Source organism: Oncorhynchus mykiss, chromosome 28 (genome assembly GCF_013265735.2).
Source record: "Oncorhynchus mykiss isolate Arlee chromosome 28, USDA_OmykA_1.1, whole genome shotgun sequence".
Classification (NCBI taxonomy): Eukaryota; Metazoa; Chordata; class Actinopteri; order Salmoniformes; family Salmonidae; genus Oncorhynchus; species Oncorhynchus mykiss.
Window position 1 is genome coordinate 19,051,706 of NC_048592.1, and position 20,365 is coordinate 19,072,070.

Here is a 20,365-nt window from a genome sequence, read left to right on the forward strand (position 1 = left end):
ATGGTGTTCTTGGGGTTGTACTCATCCTTCTTCTTCCTCCAAACACGATGAGTGGAGTATAGACCAAAAAGCTCTATTTTTGTCTCATCAGACCACATGACCTTCTCCCATTCCTCCTCTGGAACATCCAGATGGTCATTGGCAAACTTGAGATGGACCTGGACATGCGCTGGCTTGAGCAGGGGGACCTTGTGTGCGCTGCAGGATTTCAATCCATGACGGCGTAGTGTGTTACTAATGGTTTTCTTTGAGACTGTGGTCCCAGCTCTCTTCAGGTCATTGACCAGGTCCTGCCGTGTAGTTCTGGGCGGATTCCTCACCTTCCTCATGATCATTGATGCCCCACGAGGTGAGATCTTGCATGGAGCCCCAGACCGAGGGTGATTGACCGTCATCTTGAACTTCTTCCATTTTCTAATAATTACGGCAACAGTTGTTGCCTTCTCACCAAGCTCCTTGCCTATTGTCCTGTAGCCCATCCCAGCCTTGTGCAGGGCCCATCCCAGCCTTGTGCACAATTTTATCCCTGATGTCCTTACACAGCTCTCTGGTCTTGGCCATTGTGGAGAGGTTGGAGTCTGTTTGATTGAGTGTGTGGACAGGTGTCTTTTATACAGGTAAAGAATTCAAACAGGTGCAGGTAATACAGGTAATGAGTGGAGAACAGGAGGGCTTCTTAAATAAAAACTAACAGGTCTGTGAGAGCCGGAATTCTTACTGGTTGGTAGATGATCAAATACTTATGTCATGCAATAAAATGCAAATGAATTACTTAAAAATCATACAATGTGATTTTCTGGATTTTTGATTTTTGTGAAGCGTACCTATGATAAAGATTACAGACCTCTACATGCTTTGTAAGTAGGAAAACCTGCAAAATCGGCAGTGTGTCAAATACTTGTTCTCCCCACTGTATATGCAGCCTCTAATGTGCTAGTGATGGCTATTTAACAGAATTTAACAGTTTGAGGACCTTGATAAGCTGTTTTTCAGCCTCTCAGTCCCAGCATTGATGCACCTGTACTGACCTCGCCTTCTGGATGATAGCGAGGTGAACAGGCAGTGGCTCGGGTTGTTGTTGTCCTTGATGATCTTTTTGGCCTTCCTGTGACATTGTGTACTGTAAGGGGTGCTCCCTCTGCTGTTTCCTGAAGTCCACGATCAACTCCTTTGTTCTGTTAATGTTGAGTGAGAGGTTATTTTCCTGGCCCCACACTTCCAGGGCCCTTATCTCCTCCCTGTAGGCTGTCTCGTCATTGTTGATAATCAGGCTTACTACTGTTGTGTCGTCTTCAAACTTGATGATTGAGTTGGAGGCATGCGAGGCCACGCAGTCATGGGTGAACAAGGAGTACAGGAGGGGGCTCTGCACACATCCTTGTGCGGCCCCAGTGTTGAGTATCAGCGAAGTGGAGGTGTTTTTTACTACTTTCACCACCTGGGGGGCATCCCGTCAAGAAGTCCAGCAACCAGTTGCACGTGGCGGATTTAGACCCAGGGCCTCAAGTTTAATGATGAGCTTGGAGGGTACTGAGCACAGCCACACAGCTACACCCACAAGCACAGGATTTTCAAATATGAACAACAAGAGGTCTCAATCTCAGAGGGAAAAAAAACATTTGAGAGAACCAATCAAATATTGCATTAAACAAACGGCCTCCTTTCCAGACCAGTATGGTCACAGCTCTGCCTGCGCTGAGTCACATGGGTCGCTTCAGTCAGACTAATGGCTGACTCAATGCAAAATAAAACTGAGCATGCAATCCGGGGTCAAGGAGAATGTGTTGGCTTTTCAATAAGTATTTGTCTCTCCTTGCATTTATCAAATCCAACCTAAACCCACTGACCTTCACAATCTCTGGTTGTAGAAATCAACTGATCGCATGATTTACTCATGCATACTTCCCCATTAGCTATTGTCAAATCCAATTTTAAGTATAAAACTAGGTTAAAACTGAAAACAGCAACGCAGCCAGGATCTGAAAATAGAACTCTCTCTTAAACACTTCTGCAAGTAGAGTAACAGGGTAGCTAAAGAAGTGAATGAGACAAGAGGAATACGAGCCCAGCTGCCAAGGAAGGATAAGCAGTGTCATGTCTAATGTAATCAGCCCGGAGCCTTTAATGCATGGGGCTAATTGGCTTGGAGCATGTATACAGTAGTACTACACAAAGTGGCTGTGACAAGGCCTGGGTGGCTATGGAGGGGGAATATGTAAATAATGACATCAAGGACAAGGCAACAGAGATGGCCCTCAAGCAATGAACGCCAAATAAATCTATCAACCTTCTAAACTATGCTATAAATGACACAGAAATCCTAGCTAAGCTCTAAGGGAAGGAACAACATAATAACTCTCAGGGAAGCCACTGGAGCTTCCTGCTCCATACCACCTCTAGAATGGGTATATGTGCATTCGGAAAGTATTCAGACCCCTTGACTTTTTACACAAAAAAAAGTTCCACGGACAATTCCTCGCTCTGACCTGCACTGACATCTGTGGGACCTTACATAGATAGGTGTGTGCCTTTCCAAATCATGTCAAATTAATTGAATTTACCACAGGTGGACTCCAATGAAGTTGTAGAAACATCTCAAGGATGATCAATGGAAACAGGATGCACCTGAGCTCAATTTCTATTCTCATAGCAAAAGGTCTGAATACTTATGTAAATAAGGTATTTCTGTTTTCACTTTGTCATTTTGGGGTATTGTGTAGATTGATGAGGAAAAGGTTTTATTTAATCAATTTTAGAATAAGGCTATAACGTAACAACATTTGGAAAAAGTCAAGGGGTCTGAATACTTTCCGAATACACTGTATGTCCTGGTGCGTGTCTAGTGCTGTAAAGGCAATAAGGCCCAACTCTGAAGTGCAAGAGGTGGCTCCCCACTCATTTCTGCAGGGCTGGTCTCCTACACGCTGCACTGATCAACAGATCGTTTTCATAACCATTTCTGAGGTCAGAACCCAGTCTGCTGCAGTCACGCAACTGCTCGCCTGATGAGCTTTACTACATGCCTACAACACGAAGAGCCTCTTAAAGAGACATTGTGCTGATTTCCTAAGAGGCTAAAACTCATTACTCAATCACAAGTAGTTAGTGTACAGTACCTACAGAAAGTCAGAAAGTCTACCCCCCCCCCCATTTCATTATGTTACAAAGTGGGATTCAAATGGATTTAATTGTCATTTTTGTCAACAACCTACACAAAATACTCTAATGTCAAAGATGAAGATTTCTGTCAAAATACAATAGGTGTTTTATTAAAGGAAAATAAAACACTAATATACCTTGATTAGAGAAGTGTTCAATACATGTTAGAAACACCTTTGGAAGTCATTACAGCTGTGAGTCTTCTTGGGTAAGTCTCATAAGAGCTTTAAACACCTGTATTGTCCATTATTCTTTTGAAAATGATTCTAGCTCTGTTTAGGTGTGTTGGGGTTCATGGCTAGACAGCAATTTTCAAGTATTGCCATAGGGTTTCAAGCAGATTGAAGTGAAAACTGTAACTTGGCCACTCAGGAACATTCTCTGTCTTCTTGGTAAGCAATTCCAGTATAGATTTGTATATACTCCATTAGGGAGTATTTTGTGGAGATCAATGATAAAATTACAATTCATCTATTACAATCCCAATTTGTAACGCAACAAAATTAGAAAAAAATTCAAGAGGGTGTAGACTTTCTATAGTCACTGTACCTATATCAGGAGGAGGACATCATTCTGTTACTGTGACTATGATTTTCCTGTTTTCACTTCTCATCCTTCAATTTTGTTTTGTGATACTTCGTAATCAATCACTGGTGAAGGGGGGGGGGGGGGGGGGGGGGGTCAGGGGCCAACTGAATGAGAAACTTCTGTGACTGATTTCAACCTTGCTGAATAAAATGACTGTGAATAGCTACTTCAGGCATGTGAGTGTTCAGCACAAATGAAGGGGGGGTCAGTGAGTGTAAGGTGCAGAGGATAGTATTCAGTGGCTTGCAAAAATATTCACCCCACTTGGCATTTGTCCTATTTCGTTGCCTTACAACCTGGAATTAAAACTGATTTTTTGGGGGGTGTGTATCATTTCATTTACACAACATGCCTACCATTTTGAAGATGCAAAATATTTTTTATTGTGAAACAAACAAGAAAGAAGACAAAAAAGACAGAAAACTTGAGCATACATAACTATTTTTGCAGCAATTACAGCTGCAAGTCTCTTGGGGTATGTATCTATAAGCTTGGCACATCTAGCCACTTGGAATTTTTTCCATTCTTCAAGGCAAAACTGCTCCAGCTCCTTCAAGTTGGATGGGTTCTGCTGGTGTACAGCAATCTTTAAGTCATAACACAGATTTTCAATTGGATTGACATCTGGGATTTGACTAGGCCATTCCATGACATTTAAATGTTTCCTCTTAAACCACTTGAGTGTTGCTTTAGCAGTATGCTTAGGGTCATTGTCCTGCTGGAAGGTGAACCTCCACCCCAGTCTCAAATCTCTGGAAGACTGAAACACGTTTCCCTCAAGAAATTCCCTGTATTTAGTGCCATCCATCATTCCTTCAATTCTGACCAGTTTCCCAGTCCCTGCCAATAAAAAACATCCCCACAGCTGCTGCCACGATGGTGTTCTCGGGGTGATGAGGTGTTGAGTTTGTGCCAGACATAGCGTTTCCTTGATGGCCAAAAAGCTCAATTTTAGTCTCATCTGACCAGAGTACCTTCATCCATATGTTTGGGGAGTCTCCCACATGCCTTTTGATGAACACCAAACGTGTTTGCATATTTCTTTCTTTAAGCAATGGCTTTCTTCTGGCCACTCTTCCGTAAAGCCCAGCTCTGTGGAGTGTATGGCTTAAAGTAGTCCTATGGACAGATACTCCAATCTCCGCTGTGGAGCTTTGCAGCACATTGAGGGTTATCTTTGGTCTCTTTGTTGCCTCTATGATTAATACCTTCCTTGCCGGGTCCGTGAGTTTTGGTGGGCGGCCCTCTCTTGGCAGGTTTGTTGTGGTGCCATATTCTTTCAATTTTTTATTAATGGATTTAATGGTGCTGCGTGGGATGTTCAGTTTCTGATATTGTTTTAATACCCACGTACTTATGTACTTCTCCACAACTTTGTCCCTGACCTGTTTGGAGAGCTCCTAGGTCTACATGGTGCCACTTGGTTGGTGGTGTCCCTTGCTTAGTGGTGTTGCAGACTCTGGGGCCTTTCAGAACAGGTGTATATATACTGAGATCATGTGACAGATCATGTGACACTTAGATTGCACACAGGTGGACTTTATTTAACTAATTATGTGACATCTGAAGGTAATTGGTTGCACCAGATCTTATTTAGGGGCTTCATAGCAAAGGGGGTGAATACATATGCACGCACCACTTTTCCGTTTTTTTTTTTTTTTTTAAACAAGCTACTCTTTTCATTTCACTTCACCAATTTGGACTATTTTGTGTATGTCCATTACATGAAATACAAATAAAAATCCATTTAAATTACAGATTATAATGCAACAAAATAGGAAAAACGCCAAGGGGGATGAATACTTTTGCAAGGCACTGAACATCACTGGGAATCTCAAGGAGAGTAGCCTAAATACACATCATGAAGTTAATTGAGGATCCAAATATGAAATCTAAATAGGACTACTTACTTTTACAGTCATGTTGAAACTATATAATATAAAATTGTCATTGTTGTTATTTACACATTAATGTTGCATAATATACCTCAAATAAAAGCTTAATTAACAAATTAAACTAATTTGTTACTGTCTAAACGCCCCCATCCCCAGGGTTTCTCATTCACTTGTCTGATCTATGTTGTCTAGTGCATTGATGATCAACGACTGTGGTGTTGTAGACAAAACTTGGAGTGCGAGTTGACACAAAAAAAATTGTTTGATGACAACAGTCTTTGTCGGGGTTCTTGAGTCGATATAGTTTTGTATGTTGACTAGTCCGAAGAGCAGGTGGATTTGTCATTAGAGAAGGGTTCAATACATGTTAGAAACACCTTTGGAAGTCATTACAGCTGTGAGTCTTCTTGGGTAAGTCTCATAAGAGCTTTAAACACCTGTATTGTCCATTGTCCAGTACAATGCATGTCCGTCGTAGCTGTAGCAGTCATGAAAATAATAAAGATGTAAACATTACTTTGCATTTACACATGATAATTCATCATCATTTCTTCCGTCATATTCACTTTTGAACATTTATCTTTGGGCTTGATTAATCGAACACCATTAATCCATCGATAAATCAATATATATTTCCATGAACATACGTTTCTTGTTTTGTGACTGTCTTCGTTATCGTGCCAAAATTGATAATAACATGTGTTGTGAAAATGCTTGTTACGTAGATGTTTTTTATGATCTGATAACAAATGAAAAATCACAGTTTAAACAAAAAGGGCTTGTGCCAAATCAGTTAGCACTGCAGTCATCATGCAATACGACCAAGATTAGTACCGCTACTTTATGACATATTAAGGTCACTTCCTCACGCTATTGAGAGCAGACAAATAGTTTTCCATGATCTATACTGTAAATACGAATTTGTTCTTAACTGACTAGTTAAATAAAGGTCAAATAAAAAATCAAATATTTTCCATTGATGTTGCCTTTGGCTGATTGAACACAACCAATATCGGATAACTGAATATCACTGACAAGTAGAAAACATAAGTAAAATACATGTTGGATCACAGCATGCATAGGTATAATATCAGAATAATATCTGCTAAGATTTGAATCGTTGCTGTTAATAACAACTATTTGGTAGAAATAGAACAAGCCAAAAATGTTTACTATTTCAAAAACACTCTTCATGATCAATCAAGGCATTGTTTCTGGAAATAAGAATAAAGTGAAAAATTGATTTTTGGATGAAGTGTAACAATGACCGACAGATCAGGATGAAAGAAGAACAAAGAGAATTTCTATGAGAAAAAAAATCTAAAATTATATAATGAAAACCTAAATTATCCTGGGCCATATAAAAATGTCTTATCCTTCTTGAAAAACAGTCTATTCAAACATGATGACAAAAGAAAATGGAAAATGGAATTTCCCCGTTCTGCACGCAAGTTGAAGGAAATCTGCAAGAGAAGGTTGTGCAGCTGCCAAACACTCTGCCCTCCGATAGCCAATTTCTACATGATACTCAGAGCACCTAGTTAAACATGGAGGAGAAGGGAGAACCCAAGACCTCTTCTGTGTACTGATTCCATTCTAGCCCCTTGATCCCCCTGGTCAACATGATAAGCACTACAACTGGAAATGGAAATATGGAACTGTGACCAGACTGCAGAGTGTGCAACATCACAATTCAACACAGTACTTACAAAGGTTTTACATTAAAGTGATGCTTTCTTAGTGGTACTTCATAATTTGGTGGGGCCTTTGGCTCCCTTTGTACCAATTCTATAACATTTCAGAACCCTTTTCACTCACCTCTCAATATCATTATACTAAACCTATAACCTCTTCTGCATTTCCGTTTGAAGACTATCACGCTACTGTACTGTTACAGTGAGTTTCAGAAGAGCATTTTAAGGTTATGGATGATAATCCAGTCTATCTCGCTTGCTTTAACATGGTACAATTCACTCAACTGGCAGCGCCTCAAACACATTAGCTCAGATTAGCTTCATTTGAATTACTTAATTTGGCTACATCTGGGATATAATTCCCTAAAATTCAGATCTAAAATGACATGACCTATACAGTAGTTCTAAGGAAAATGTATGTTCTGATTCAACATTTTAGGCACAGTATATAATGGCTGTTTCATTTGATTATAACAAATTAAATTCGGGTTTACAATAGGTGATAGATTACAAACTCACTTTAGAAATTAATTGTTAACATTCACACACAGCATTCTCGTTGTGTCATGCGAGGTCATTAGATCCCCACCAATAAGTACTGATGTATAAAACCCAATGTCGTGGCACTTGATACATACTTTCCTTTCTTGTGCATTACACTGAGCCCTGAGGGCGGTCCGGGCCTTGCCAGGGAGCAGTCACGCAATGTACTCAGGGAATAAGTGGAGCATTCATTACCTCTCTGATCTGACTATTCCTTCACTGCCACTTTCACTTGTGCACAATTACTCCCTCATGTGCTGGGGCACATTACAGCTTCCTAATATCTACCATTTTCCTTTCCCCATTACTCTGTATTCCACAGATATACACTGTCATGTAGGCTCATACAAGTCAAACTGGCGAGTTAGTCAACACTGACAAGACGCTCATACATTAATCTCCAGGTAACACGCTGGGATACAGGCCGCATGACACCTTACTGGAGATGTATCCTGTATGAAAAATGACATTTCTATGGACTTTTATGGTTTGTATGAATGTACTGCGGAGAAATCACCACATCTTCAAGACTGTTACACTTTTATTGTTTTTTCCTTGTCTGATCATTTCAAAGAGCAGCTTTTCATATTGAATGAACAACAGGCAATATCAGAACTCTGCTTAGAATCAAACAGTATTCAGGACCCTGAAATTAAAGACCATAAACACTGATCCTCCCCGTAAGGGCACTCACCTGAAACTAGAGGTCGACCGATTATGAGTTTTCAACGCCGATACCGATACCGATTATTGGAGGACCAAAAAAAGTCGATGTCGATTAATCGTACAATTTTTTATATTTATTTGCAATAATGACAATTACAACAATACTGAATGAACAATTATCTTAACTTAATATAATACATCAATAAAATCAATTTAGCCTCAAATAAATAATGAAACATGTTCAATTTGGTTTAAATAATGCAAAAACAAAGTGTTGGAGAAGAAAGTAAAAGTGCAATATGTGCCATGTAAGAAAGTTAACGTTTAAGTTCCTTGCTCAGAACATGAGAACATATGAAAGTTGATGGTTCCTTTTAGCATGAGTTTTCAATATTCCCAGGTAAGAAGTTTTAGGTTGTAGTTATTATAGGAATTCTAGGACTATTTCTCTCTATACGATTTGTATTTCAGATACCTTTGACTATTGGATGTTCTTATAGGCACTTTAGTATTGCCAGTGTAACAGTATAGCTTCCGTCCCTCTCCTCGCTCCTACCTGGGCTCGAACCAGGAACACATCGACAATAGCCACCCTCGTAGTAGCGTTACCCATGCAGAGCAAGGGGAACAACTACTCCAAGACTCAGAGCGAGTGACATTTGAAACACTATTAGCGCGCACCCCGCTAACTAGCTAGCCATTTCACATCAGTTACACCAGCCTAATCTCGGAAGTTGATAGGCTTGAAGTCATAAACAGCGCAATGCTTGAAGCACAGCGAAGAGCTGCTGGCAGAACGCACGAAAGTGCTGTTTGAATGAATGCTTACGAGCCTGCTGGTGCCTACCATCGCTCAGTCAGACTGCTCTATCAAATCATAGACTTATAACATAATAACACACAGAAATACAAGCCTTGGGTCATTAATATGGTCAAATCCAGAAACTATCATCTCGAAAACAAAACGTTTATTCTTTCAGTGAAATACGCAACCGTTCTGTATTTTATCTAGAGGGTGGCATCCCTAAGTCTAAATATTCCTGTTACATTGCACAACCTTCAATGTTATGTCATAATTACGTAAAATTCTGGCAAATTAGTTCGCAACGAGCCAGGCGGCCCAAACTGTTGCATATACCCTGACAATGAACGCAGGAGAAGTGACACAATTTCACCTGGTTAATATTGCCTGCTAACCTGGATTTCTTTTAGCTAAATATGCAAGTTTGAAAAGATATACTTCTGTGTATTGATTTTAAGAAAGGCAATGATGTTTATGCGCACCGCATCGATTATATGCAACGCAGGACACGCTAGATAAACTAGTAATATCATCAACCATGTGTAGTTAACTAGTGATTATGATTGATTGATTGATTGTTTTTTATAAGATAAGTTTAATGCTAGCTAGCAACTTACCTTGGCTTCTCACTGCATTCGCATAACAGGCAGGCTCCTCGTGAGGCAGGTGGTTAGAGCGTTGGACTAGTTAACTGTAAGGTTGAAAGATTGAATCCCCGAGCTGACAAGGTAAAAATCTGTCGTTCTGCCCCTGAACAAGGCAGTTAACCCACTGTACATACTGTACGTCTTTGAAAATAAGAATGTGTTCTTAACTGACTTGCCTAGTTAAATAAAGGTGTAAAAAAATACAGATTTTGATTGTTATGAAAACTTGAAATCGTCCCTAATTAATCGGCCATTCCAATGAATCGGTCGACCTCTACCTGAAACCACAGTGAGCTGTGCAGTGTGTACTAGGTCTCTTAAGCTCTATCACTTCACCTGCCTTTTTAAAATTCAGGTCAATGCAATTTTACATTTTTGTCATTTAGCAGATGCTCTTACCCAGAGCGACTTACAGTAGAGTATATACATTTTCATACTGGTCGCCCTTGGAAATCAAACACACAACCCTGGCGTTGCAAGCACCATGCTCTACCAACTGAGCCACGCAGAAGTGAAGTGCATGCTCCAATCCTATTAACCTCTCTGTGATCTCATTGTGAGCTCCTGGGAGGACCATACAAGCATGCGTGATATCTAAGTGAGTCTGATGACTAGAACCTGGCAAGGGGAACCACAACTTCCGGCAAAGAGGAAGAGCAGCACGTGGCACAACTTGTACTGCAAACCCATTCCTCAGGCTATAGGGTGTTACAGCACTTGTATTATGCAGTATCCTGGATGAGATACTATCTCATCAATATGGTTCACAAAAGTACTGTGCAGATAGCACACAAAATAAGAGATGACAGAAAAACAAGTAATACCTGGCACACCTCCGGTACAAGTGTGGTAAACTATGGGAGTACTCAGTCTGTTGCTGTAAATAACATCTGCTCTAAACTTGAAGGTTTGTAGGGTGCTGCTGAAAACCCATCAAAAATAAACCATCTGTTAAAACTGGAATACATAGAGTTCCAGACGAGGGTCAACCAAGGGTCATAAAACCAAGGGTCATAAAATCCGACAGGGTGATCAACGCAGGGAGTTGAGTTCTGGGTGATCACATTTGAGCGTAATTGTAAGCGACAACAGTCCAACAATAGTGTTGGGGAAACAAAGGATTTCTTTCCACTGCATGCTGTGTTCTCAGCTTGCTCTTGTTGAACAAACATATTTGGCGTCTAGACCAGAAGTGGTTTGGGGTCAGTCACTTACGCCTTTTGTTGTGCAGGGCCAATCTATGCAATTATTGACATGAGGCTATTCAAGCAAAGACACCCACCAGCTCCAGCATGGCGCTGCCACAGAAAGAGACGAGGTCATTACATCACTAATGAGGGAAAATGCTTTCATATTTTCTTCTGTTGTACTGTAACTGTAGATGGGAGGTTTCAATTGGACAATACACTTTCTTTAAGTTTGTAGATATTGATATTAGTCAATCAATCAATCAAATGTATGGGTAAATCCCTTTTTACATCAGCCGATGTAACAAAGTGCTATACAGAAACCCAGCCTAAAACCCCAAACAGCAAGCAACGGAGATGTAGAAGCAGAAAACAGAGAACAGCTACAAATTTATTTGATTGAATAGCATATCTGTCCTTTTCACTATTCATAACAGGTTGGGTACTTCCAGTATGAGCTTAGTATTTTATGTATTTCAAAGCTATGAAGATTTACAGTATATTGCAAAGATTGCAGAAATAAGTGATGACTGACACCTTATTTCACATGTGGACAATTCAGTCAAAAGCTGATCTGAATCCAGAATCAGATAATCAAATGATGTTAACACATGCAGCAACACTACCTTGACCTAACATGTTTCATTACAGACTTTGAAGGGATTGGAAGTGACACAGAAAAAAACAAGGCCACAGCTAGACACATTTGTCCAATGTATAAAACAGTATATTTCAAAAGTTCATATAGGCTACCAAGCATGTATATCCATCACATATTGGCTGAATGAGCAAGGCTACCACAGCGACAACACGCAGGCGTACGGTCATGCATGAATGGGTAAACTATCAAGTCTGTTTGGTAATGTTTTCCATTTTCATTTTCTCAAAGTGATAAACCTTGTCAAATACATAGAAAAGTAGGAGTGTGCATGGTTAGAATATCAATAGGTAGTCTACACTCTTACGAAAAAAGGTACTATCTAGAACCTAAATAGGTTCTTTGGCTGTCCCCATAGGAAAGCTCTTTGAAGAATACTTTTTTGTCCCAGGCGGAGGGTTCTACATGGAACCCCAAAAAGTTGAAGAAGCTGAAGAACCCTTCTAGAAACCTTTTTCTGAGTGTTAATGATGTCTTATATGTGCCATTCCACCCCAGGAAGTCCTGAAAATATTTTTGATATCTTGGATTGTTCTGGCAATTCTCACATATAAACTTAATTGGGAGGAAGGATGTTTGATGTGCTTTTTACATTTGTATCACAAACCATGTTTGAGAAAATCATGATGAAATTTTAGGCCCTTTTTAGACCTATATATGCTTCCTGTAAGACCTTATGATCCGTTAACCTTACATGATACAGACAATGTGTTGGTGTCATTATACTCCTTACAGTGTGCTCTAAAATATGGAGTATGTCTAGTTTCTGAAATATTATTTTTTCGCAAGAATTCATTCAACATTACAAATATTCATATTAATATCTCAAAAGTACCCTTTTAAATTTTGTTCATTTCTAGACATGGTTTTAAACAATATACTCTACAAGTACATCACATTTCCAGAGTGGGCTCTCTGCTACTTTTAAAGTTATGATACATTTTATGAGCACCACCAACACAGTGAATGGGAAAATGGATTCAAAGGGAACTCCCTCTGCTGGTGATTTCCTGAATGTACAATCCTAAAGCAGAGCTGTGATTGGTTAATGTAAAGTCAATTTCTATGAATACAATGGGTCATATCTTCAAAAGTACCAGAGAGCCCACTCTGGAAATGTGTTGTGCTCAAAGAGTAAAAATAAGTCAAATCAAAAAGGGCACTTCTGAGATATAAATATAAATAAATACATATTTTAAATGTTTAATAGATGAATGTGACTTTTTATTTCAGAATCTAGACATGCTCCATATTTTAGAGCACACTATAAGGAGTATAAGACACCAATATGTTGTCTGTATCATGTACGGTTCACAGATCATAGGGTCTTACAGGAAGCATGTATAGGTCTAAAAGAGGTCTAATAATGTATGTGATACAAATGTGAAAGCATGTCAAACATCCTTCCAATGAAGTGTATATGTGAGAATTGCCAGAACAATCTGAAACACCCTAAATATATTTGGGCCTTCCTGGTGTGGAATCCCCCACATGCCTGCAGCAGAAGGCCACAAGATAAACAATTGAACACGTGTTGAATCTACTCTGGTACTACTTCAGAAACGTAAACACTTATCTTGTGACCATAGTAGTCTGAATGTGTTGCACCCAGCCTGACGGTGCATATCACACTTCTGCTTTGGTCCATGTATGATAAATAACTTTCTTTCAGCTGAGGTGTTTTCCTTTTTATTTGTCTAAACACTCTCATTAGTAATGTAAACAGAATTATAGCTTCATAACATGGAAGTGGCACTAGGGTTAAAGAAATGTGAGTATGTGTGGCAGCACAGTGCAAGTGGTGCAATTCAAGTGTACAAACCAATCCTTGCATTACACAAATAAATAACTTAGTTATAGGAATAGTTTTCATACTGCAATAAGGTGTAATCTTGGCTTCCAGACATGTCACCGGGGGTCTTTTCACAGTCCCCAAATCCAGAACAAATTAAAGAAAGTGTACAGTATTATATAGAGCCATTATTGCACGGAACTCCATTCCATCTCATATTGCTCAAATGAACAGCAAACCTTGCTTCAAAAAACAGATTCAGCAACAACTCACGGCACAACGCCTCTCCCCTATTTGACCTAGATAGTTTGTGTGTATGTATTGATATGTAGGCTACGTGTGCCTTTTAAAAAAAGTATGTAGTTCTGTCCTTGAGCTGTTCTTGTCTATTAATGTTCTGTATTATGTCATGTTTCATGATTTGTCTGGACCCCAGGAAGAGTAGCTGCTGCTTTTGCAATAGCTAATTGTGATCCTAATAAAATACCAAAATCCATGGCCAAATCTCGCATGTGCGCCGTCACGATAGGTTGTAACTGCTGTCACGAGAGACTATATAGCGTGTAACTGCACCACATGGGGACGCTGTGCTGTCTGTACCTTGGAAGAAGCTCTTGACCCGGAGGTAGCTGACACTGAGGCGCAGCACGGAGAGCTTGTCCAGTTTGGAGATGATGTCCAGGGTGAAGGGTAGGAGACTGGCCAGCCGGTCCAGCTCTGTATTCAAACGGTCACGGTGCCTCTTAGACGGATTGGTCTTCTGGGTGGCCGCTGTCTGTTTTCTGTCAGATATAGAGAGTCAAGTAATTGATTGATGTTAATTGATGTTATGATAAAAGTTACAATCTAGGCTTCAACATCAATCTACTGATACCAAAATACAGTACTATTTATTGTCCCAATGATGACTGGTTTATTAAATAAGAAAGCAAGCGTTACTGAAATTTAAATCCCATTTTGTCTCATTAGTCATTGGAATCTTTACTATGTCTAAGCAGGTATTTTTAGAAAGTCAGGTGTTGCCTGTGGGGTCAGAAAACAATGACAGTAAATAGTCCATTAATGACTAAATAATGAAGAGGGAAAGCCTCTGTAGTAGCAGCAGGTCCCTCAACTGAATAATGCTGAATACACATTTTTTCTCAAGTTGGATATGAAATTGTAAGAAACTTGCAATGGCTTGATAGATGATGTGGACATCAATTAAGGATTCAGGTTCAAATTTGGTTGTGCAACTGAATGCACAACTACATAATACTAAAACTATGTATTTACAGTACATCATACTACTACTTACATAGGCAGGCACAATGTAATTAGTGTGGGTACAGATTGTTACAAAGAACTTACAACTTTAATACATGTTTGTGATTTGTGTAATTGCACATCTATAACGACATTCAATTTGCAAATTATAATATATTTTTTAGCAAATTGTTTGCAAAGTGTAACCAAATACCCTTAGAAATATAGGCAATGTAACAATGAATGCCAACATAGTGCGGTATGCTGTTTTTAATTGTAGCGTCCTTTAAAACATCACAATGCTTTTGTTTGTCCATTCATTTACAAATGTTGAATATCCATGAAAGCCAGACTGGAAACAATTATATTATATTTGCACATGCAACAAACAGGCATTTCATGTGAGACTAACTCATTAATATCCGGTACTCAACTGTTTTTGGATGGGCTTCCTTCTCTTCCTTCCCGCATATAAACAGTCCCCAGGTGGAATCATCATCTGTGAGTCAATTATTATTAATTGCGTGTCTCAAGAAGACTAAACTTAGAAAGGGCATATCATGAATAAAGAAGTCTATATGAAAATAGAATTCTACAAGCAACAATATTAACTTCATTTCACATTTATTTATCACAATAAACGTGACCATTTGCTAACTAATTTAGCGTCCCAGTTATTTCACTATATCCGCTTCACATTCGTGTCTTTGTTTACGTTCATGGACCAATAGCTTGAAAAAATGGCATGCGTAGTAAGTGCTCAGGTATTGTAAACCATCGATTTAAGGGAAATTAGTATGACTGATCAAAAAAATAAATATTAACACATCTACTAACTTGCACACTGTATTCAAATGTAATACAACTCACCTAAAGACTGTTCCAATTAATATGCAAGTCAAAATGAAATCGGTAGTAGTTCTCAACAGTCTAGAGAATTGAATTATACTATTCTGTAAATAAAGTTGCATAAAAACCTAAACTATAGCATACGGTCCAACACAGCTCTCTACAAAGATGGTTTATCAGTCCGCGGTCCTCTTGGCAGGGATGTGGTTGATGTTATATAGACCCGATTGGTTGGCGTTATCTTCCTCTTATTTCAGGTGGCGAATTTATCCCAATGACCTGACATGCCCTTCGCACGCAACTCTCTGAGATGCGATCTGGGACGAAACACACAAACAGTTGTGCGCAGGTGGTCGTACGGCACACTTCTCCGCGGCGAAGGCTAGAAGCGAGGGTCTATTTAATATTATGGATATTATTTAATATTTACATATAATGGAATTGGTCACCTACAAATTTAATAGTATAGTATAGTAATGTAGGTTATAGTTATATGCACTATTCCCATTCATTGACGTTTGGAAAGGAAGCGGAATAGAATGCCCTTTTTCTGAAGGACATTCGACTACATTTTTATTAATGTTCTCACATATTTTTCTAAATCTTTACTTGCCTGCAGAGAGAAATGAACTGAATTCAAATTAAAACAGGGTGAGTATCCATATTTGTTCTAAAATAAATGTTTCAGTATAAAACATTTTCTTGGATGTGCTACTGTAGCTTAAATGAACTTTTCTGTAAAACACAGCCTATATTATTGTAATAAATTGAATTTGTGCATTTAGGCTATACTATAAGTCGATGATAGGCCATTTCATTGCATCGTCAAGATCAGATGAGGGATATTGCATGATTTAACACATCACGAAGGGTCAATGGGTTTGAAATAAGACAAATCCATTCTAAAATAGTTTATATTTATTTATTATTTAACTAGGCAAGTCAGTTAAGAACAAATTCGTATTTTATAATGACGGCCTACCCTGGCCAAACCCTCCCCTAACCCAACCCGAACAATTGTGCCCCGCACGACTGGTTGTGATACAGCCTAGGATCGTCTGTAGTGACGCCTCTAGCACTGAGATGCAGTGCCTTAGACCGCTGCGCCACTCGTGAGCCCACAGACTAAATGTATAATATTCTGTTGATAAAAAATATATATACATAATTTTGTAGTAATACCTCTTTAGAACCAATGTTCCATGAATATCAGAGATAAACAAAAAACATATATTCTTCCCCCCAAAAAATAACATGTCCCCTCAATGCCCCCATAGTCCAACTGACATGCCCTGAACCATTGGCCTGAACTCTGAGGCACCAGTGCGATGATAGGTAAAAGTGCGCCACCTGGTGAGCGCAACTCATTGCAAAAAATACATTTATTGAAATCCATAGAGATGAGCAGCATGACGAAAGTGTATTCATTTCATATTCTACATAACTTTTTTTTAAAGACAGTACATTGACAGTCAATAGCAACATGTCAGCACACCAGGTGAACAGTAGGCTATTGTAGCTCCGATCACAAATTCCTTTCAGATAAGCCTGAATTAAATGACCCTTTCCAGAATATCTATGGCTGAGGTGGAGGTGGACCATACCTAGTTTTCCAGGATGTAATTGCCATTGACCACTAAGAAGGGGTCCTCTCCCTCAACACCAACTTTCTTCAGCCCAGTCTTCGTTAACTCTATGATGATGTGGTCCTGAAATGAACACATGTACAGAGCATGTCACTCACTCACAAATTGTACAAATCTCACTGCATTATGTAAAGGTCAATACCATAAATGCTTCAAACAGTCAAATATTTAAGATGGTTTTAGTGTGTCTTGTTTTCCAATGCTTTACTTACATAATGGATTCGTCTCTGAAGCACTTTCTCAATCAGATACTTCTTGGCAACCATCTCAGCTTCTGACTCGATCTCACTCTTCATCTCTTTCAGGTACCAGTTAAATCAGCTTTCTCTTCTTCAGTGAGGACTCTTCGTCAACTGTAAGAATGAAACATTTTGTTAAACGTTGACAAAACTAGTATCCTTTTAATTAAACTAAATTGAAAATAAAGGATCCTTTCAGTTTGTTTGAACTCTGACTATCATCCATCTTGTGCATGTGCAGAATGATGAGGTTGGAGACACTCCAATACTCAGCGAAGGTCATTTTGAGAGCAGGCTTGGCAGTGCTGTTTTTCTCAGGTCTGCCTGCCCCATGGTCTATGTCCATAGCCTCCTCTGCATGATGGCCATTAGTGCCGTTTCTCCCCTTCACAGCCTCATCTATCAAGTCATTCTGAAATGGAGAACACAGGATGAGAATTTTTTTAATGTGTAAATGTATCATTTTCAATAAATATATTGTTGCAAAAAGGTGAAAGTGACTGTTTCCTTCCATTCATTCCCCCATTGTTTCTTACCATTAATTCCCCCATTGTCATCTTGTTCCTGGTCGAAGTTGATGTCTGGGGAGTCAACACTGATGACAGACTTATTCAGCAGTCAGAAGGCCTACTTTACACGTTTGGGATGCACCTTTAAAAAGTACAAATTAAAGGGTGAAGATGTGTGTTGTACTATCAATGCAACTATTCAGATATCATGTAAGCTTACTCATTATGTGAGCAAATTCACTGAACAACGTCTGTTACACCAACAACCATAATTATTATATTTTAACATACAATGAAGACACATCAAAAGACAGGAGTTTACTCTACAATGTATAGGGAGGGGCCTATACATATGGGGATGTATAATTCAGTAGTAGGTGTTTGACCAGCCACATCTGAGCGGTAGAGCCTGGCCATGCCCTCAGACAGTCGGAGCATGCTATCTAGCTGCCTGACAATGATACACCAGGCTGGCTTGGTGCTGTCACTCTGACACAGATGCTTGTGCGTCAACTCCTTGACCTCCGAGGTGATCAGGGGTCAACATTCACCACACCTACAACGGGACAGAAAGCATGTTATGGTAGGTAGATCTCACTGAACGCTGCATCTAAACAGCCCAACACATAAGGAACACCAATACAACAAGGGCAATTATTACCTCTGGTTGAAACTGTAGAGTAAACAATATGTATCTCTGGACCTCATCAGTGGCGTAGACTCGCTCTACAGATTCCATGTTTCTACAGCGCAGGTCTACATTACGTCTGGCTATGACATAATTTGTCACCTATACCTCAAGTCACACAAAGGTGAAAATCCATATGCAAAGGTCTCAAAGGCTTCTGAAACACACATTTCCATTCAATGTGGGCTTACTGCAGGCGCTGAAAAAGTTAGGGAAAAGGGAAGGTTTTGCTTTTACCTCATTGCACTCATCAATCAAATTGACGAAGAGGTCAAATCTGAAAATGATGTGTTCTGACATGTTGACGTTCTGTTTCAGAGACTTAAAGTGGTTGTATCTCCCATCGATGGGGTTGGCAGCTGCCATCCACAGCATGCAATGCTAGTCTCTCACTAGATACTACTCCAAACATGTAACATGCTACATTGCTATGAGGAATAATGAGACCTCCCGAGACCAGAAAGACAGCCTATGCAACAGTAGTAAACAACTCCAAATGCCTCTGTTAAAGCTTTGATCACAGGTTTGATCTTCAATTTCAAGTAACTTATATGTTGGTTACAAATAGGATAGTGCTTGGTGGATTACTTAAGAAACTGTCTCTCGGCGGTACTGGGGTCGCAAAAGATGCAAACATTGATGTCCCCCTGAGAGATGTGTCCTCCATGGTCGTCTTGCCAACACAGCCAGAGAGAATCAGTAGGATTCCACGCTTGATCTCGTCATTCCCTGCAACAAGGAATATTAAAAAAAAAAAAAAATTCAGGTTAGGCAGTGCATTTTATAACCGTTTTAACTGTTCTTTTACTATTAGATTTGTGTGTATTGTTGTGAATTGTTATACTACTGCACTGTTGGAGCTAGGAACACAAGCATTTCGCTGCAATAACATCTGCTAAATATGTGTATGTGACCAATACAAGCTGCCTCCACTATCGCAGCACTATTTCAACTTCAAACTCATCAAATCACCTATGACTGGACTAAACAATTTAGTCCAATCAATGTATGCTAAATATGATGTGGCTGTCCATGGTTCTGATTTCTGCACGTGAGTGCGTTGTGCAAGTACAACAAATCATGTTGAATCCGTCATACAGTCCATGCTTTTATTTTTTGTTGTCCTAGGCAACCTGGCTAAAATGCTTGCTCGCTAGCCTAACTTCCTTTCATGGGCAATGTTAGCTAGTTAACATTAGCCTTCAACATCTCGCTATATATTGAACTTCCATTCCTCTCAGGAGAGGGGCACAATGTATGAATTTATGGTTGGATCAGAATAGCCATTATATTAATTGGCCAGTATGGCCAAATCCCTATCTCCATCCATGGCTAATTTAGGAAAGGCTCAACACACGGTCTCCTCTTGGCCTTAATGACGAATTCGATTTGAAACCGTTTTTTATAGTTAAAAAATGTACATTTAAAAAATAAATAAATAATCCTAGTTGAATAGTTGGTGGGTATATAAACTCAGCAAAAAAAGAAACATCCTCTCACTGTCAACTGCATTTATTTTCAGCAAACTTAACGTGTAAATATTTGTATGAACATAACA

At 39.4% G+C, this 20,365-nt stretch overlaps 1 protein-coding gene and 1 pseudogene across 1 annotated transcript in view; both read right to left on the minus strand.

Annotated features, from left to right (window-relative positions):
• The window catches only part of LOC110508177 (aryl hydrocarbon receptor repressor-like), a 38,316-nt gene extending 22,407 nt beyond the window's left edge, over positions 1-15,909 (minus strand). Inside the window, exons 1-3 of the mRNA XM_021588613.2 lie at positions 15,747-15,909; positions 15,311-15,375; positions 14,232-14,413 (exon numbers count right to left, since the gene is read on the minus strand). Coding sequence (XP_021444288.2) covers positions 14,232-14,413; positions 15,311-15,375 — 247 coding nt within the window. The 5' untranslated portion in view covers positions 15,747-15,909. The remainder of the gene's footprint in view (positions 1-14,231; positions 14,414-15,310; positions 15,376-15,746) is intronic.
• Positions 15,910-17,329: 1,420 nt separating this feature from the next.
• On the minus strand, positions 17,330-19,173 carry LOC110508178 (annotated as a pseudogene).
• Positions 19,174-20,365: the final 1,192 nt, after the last annotated feature.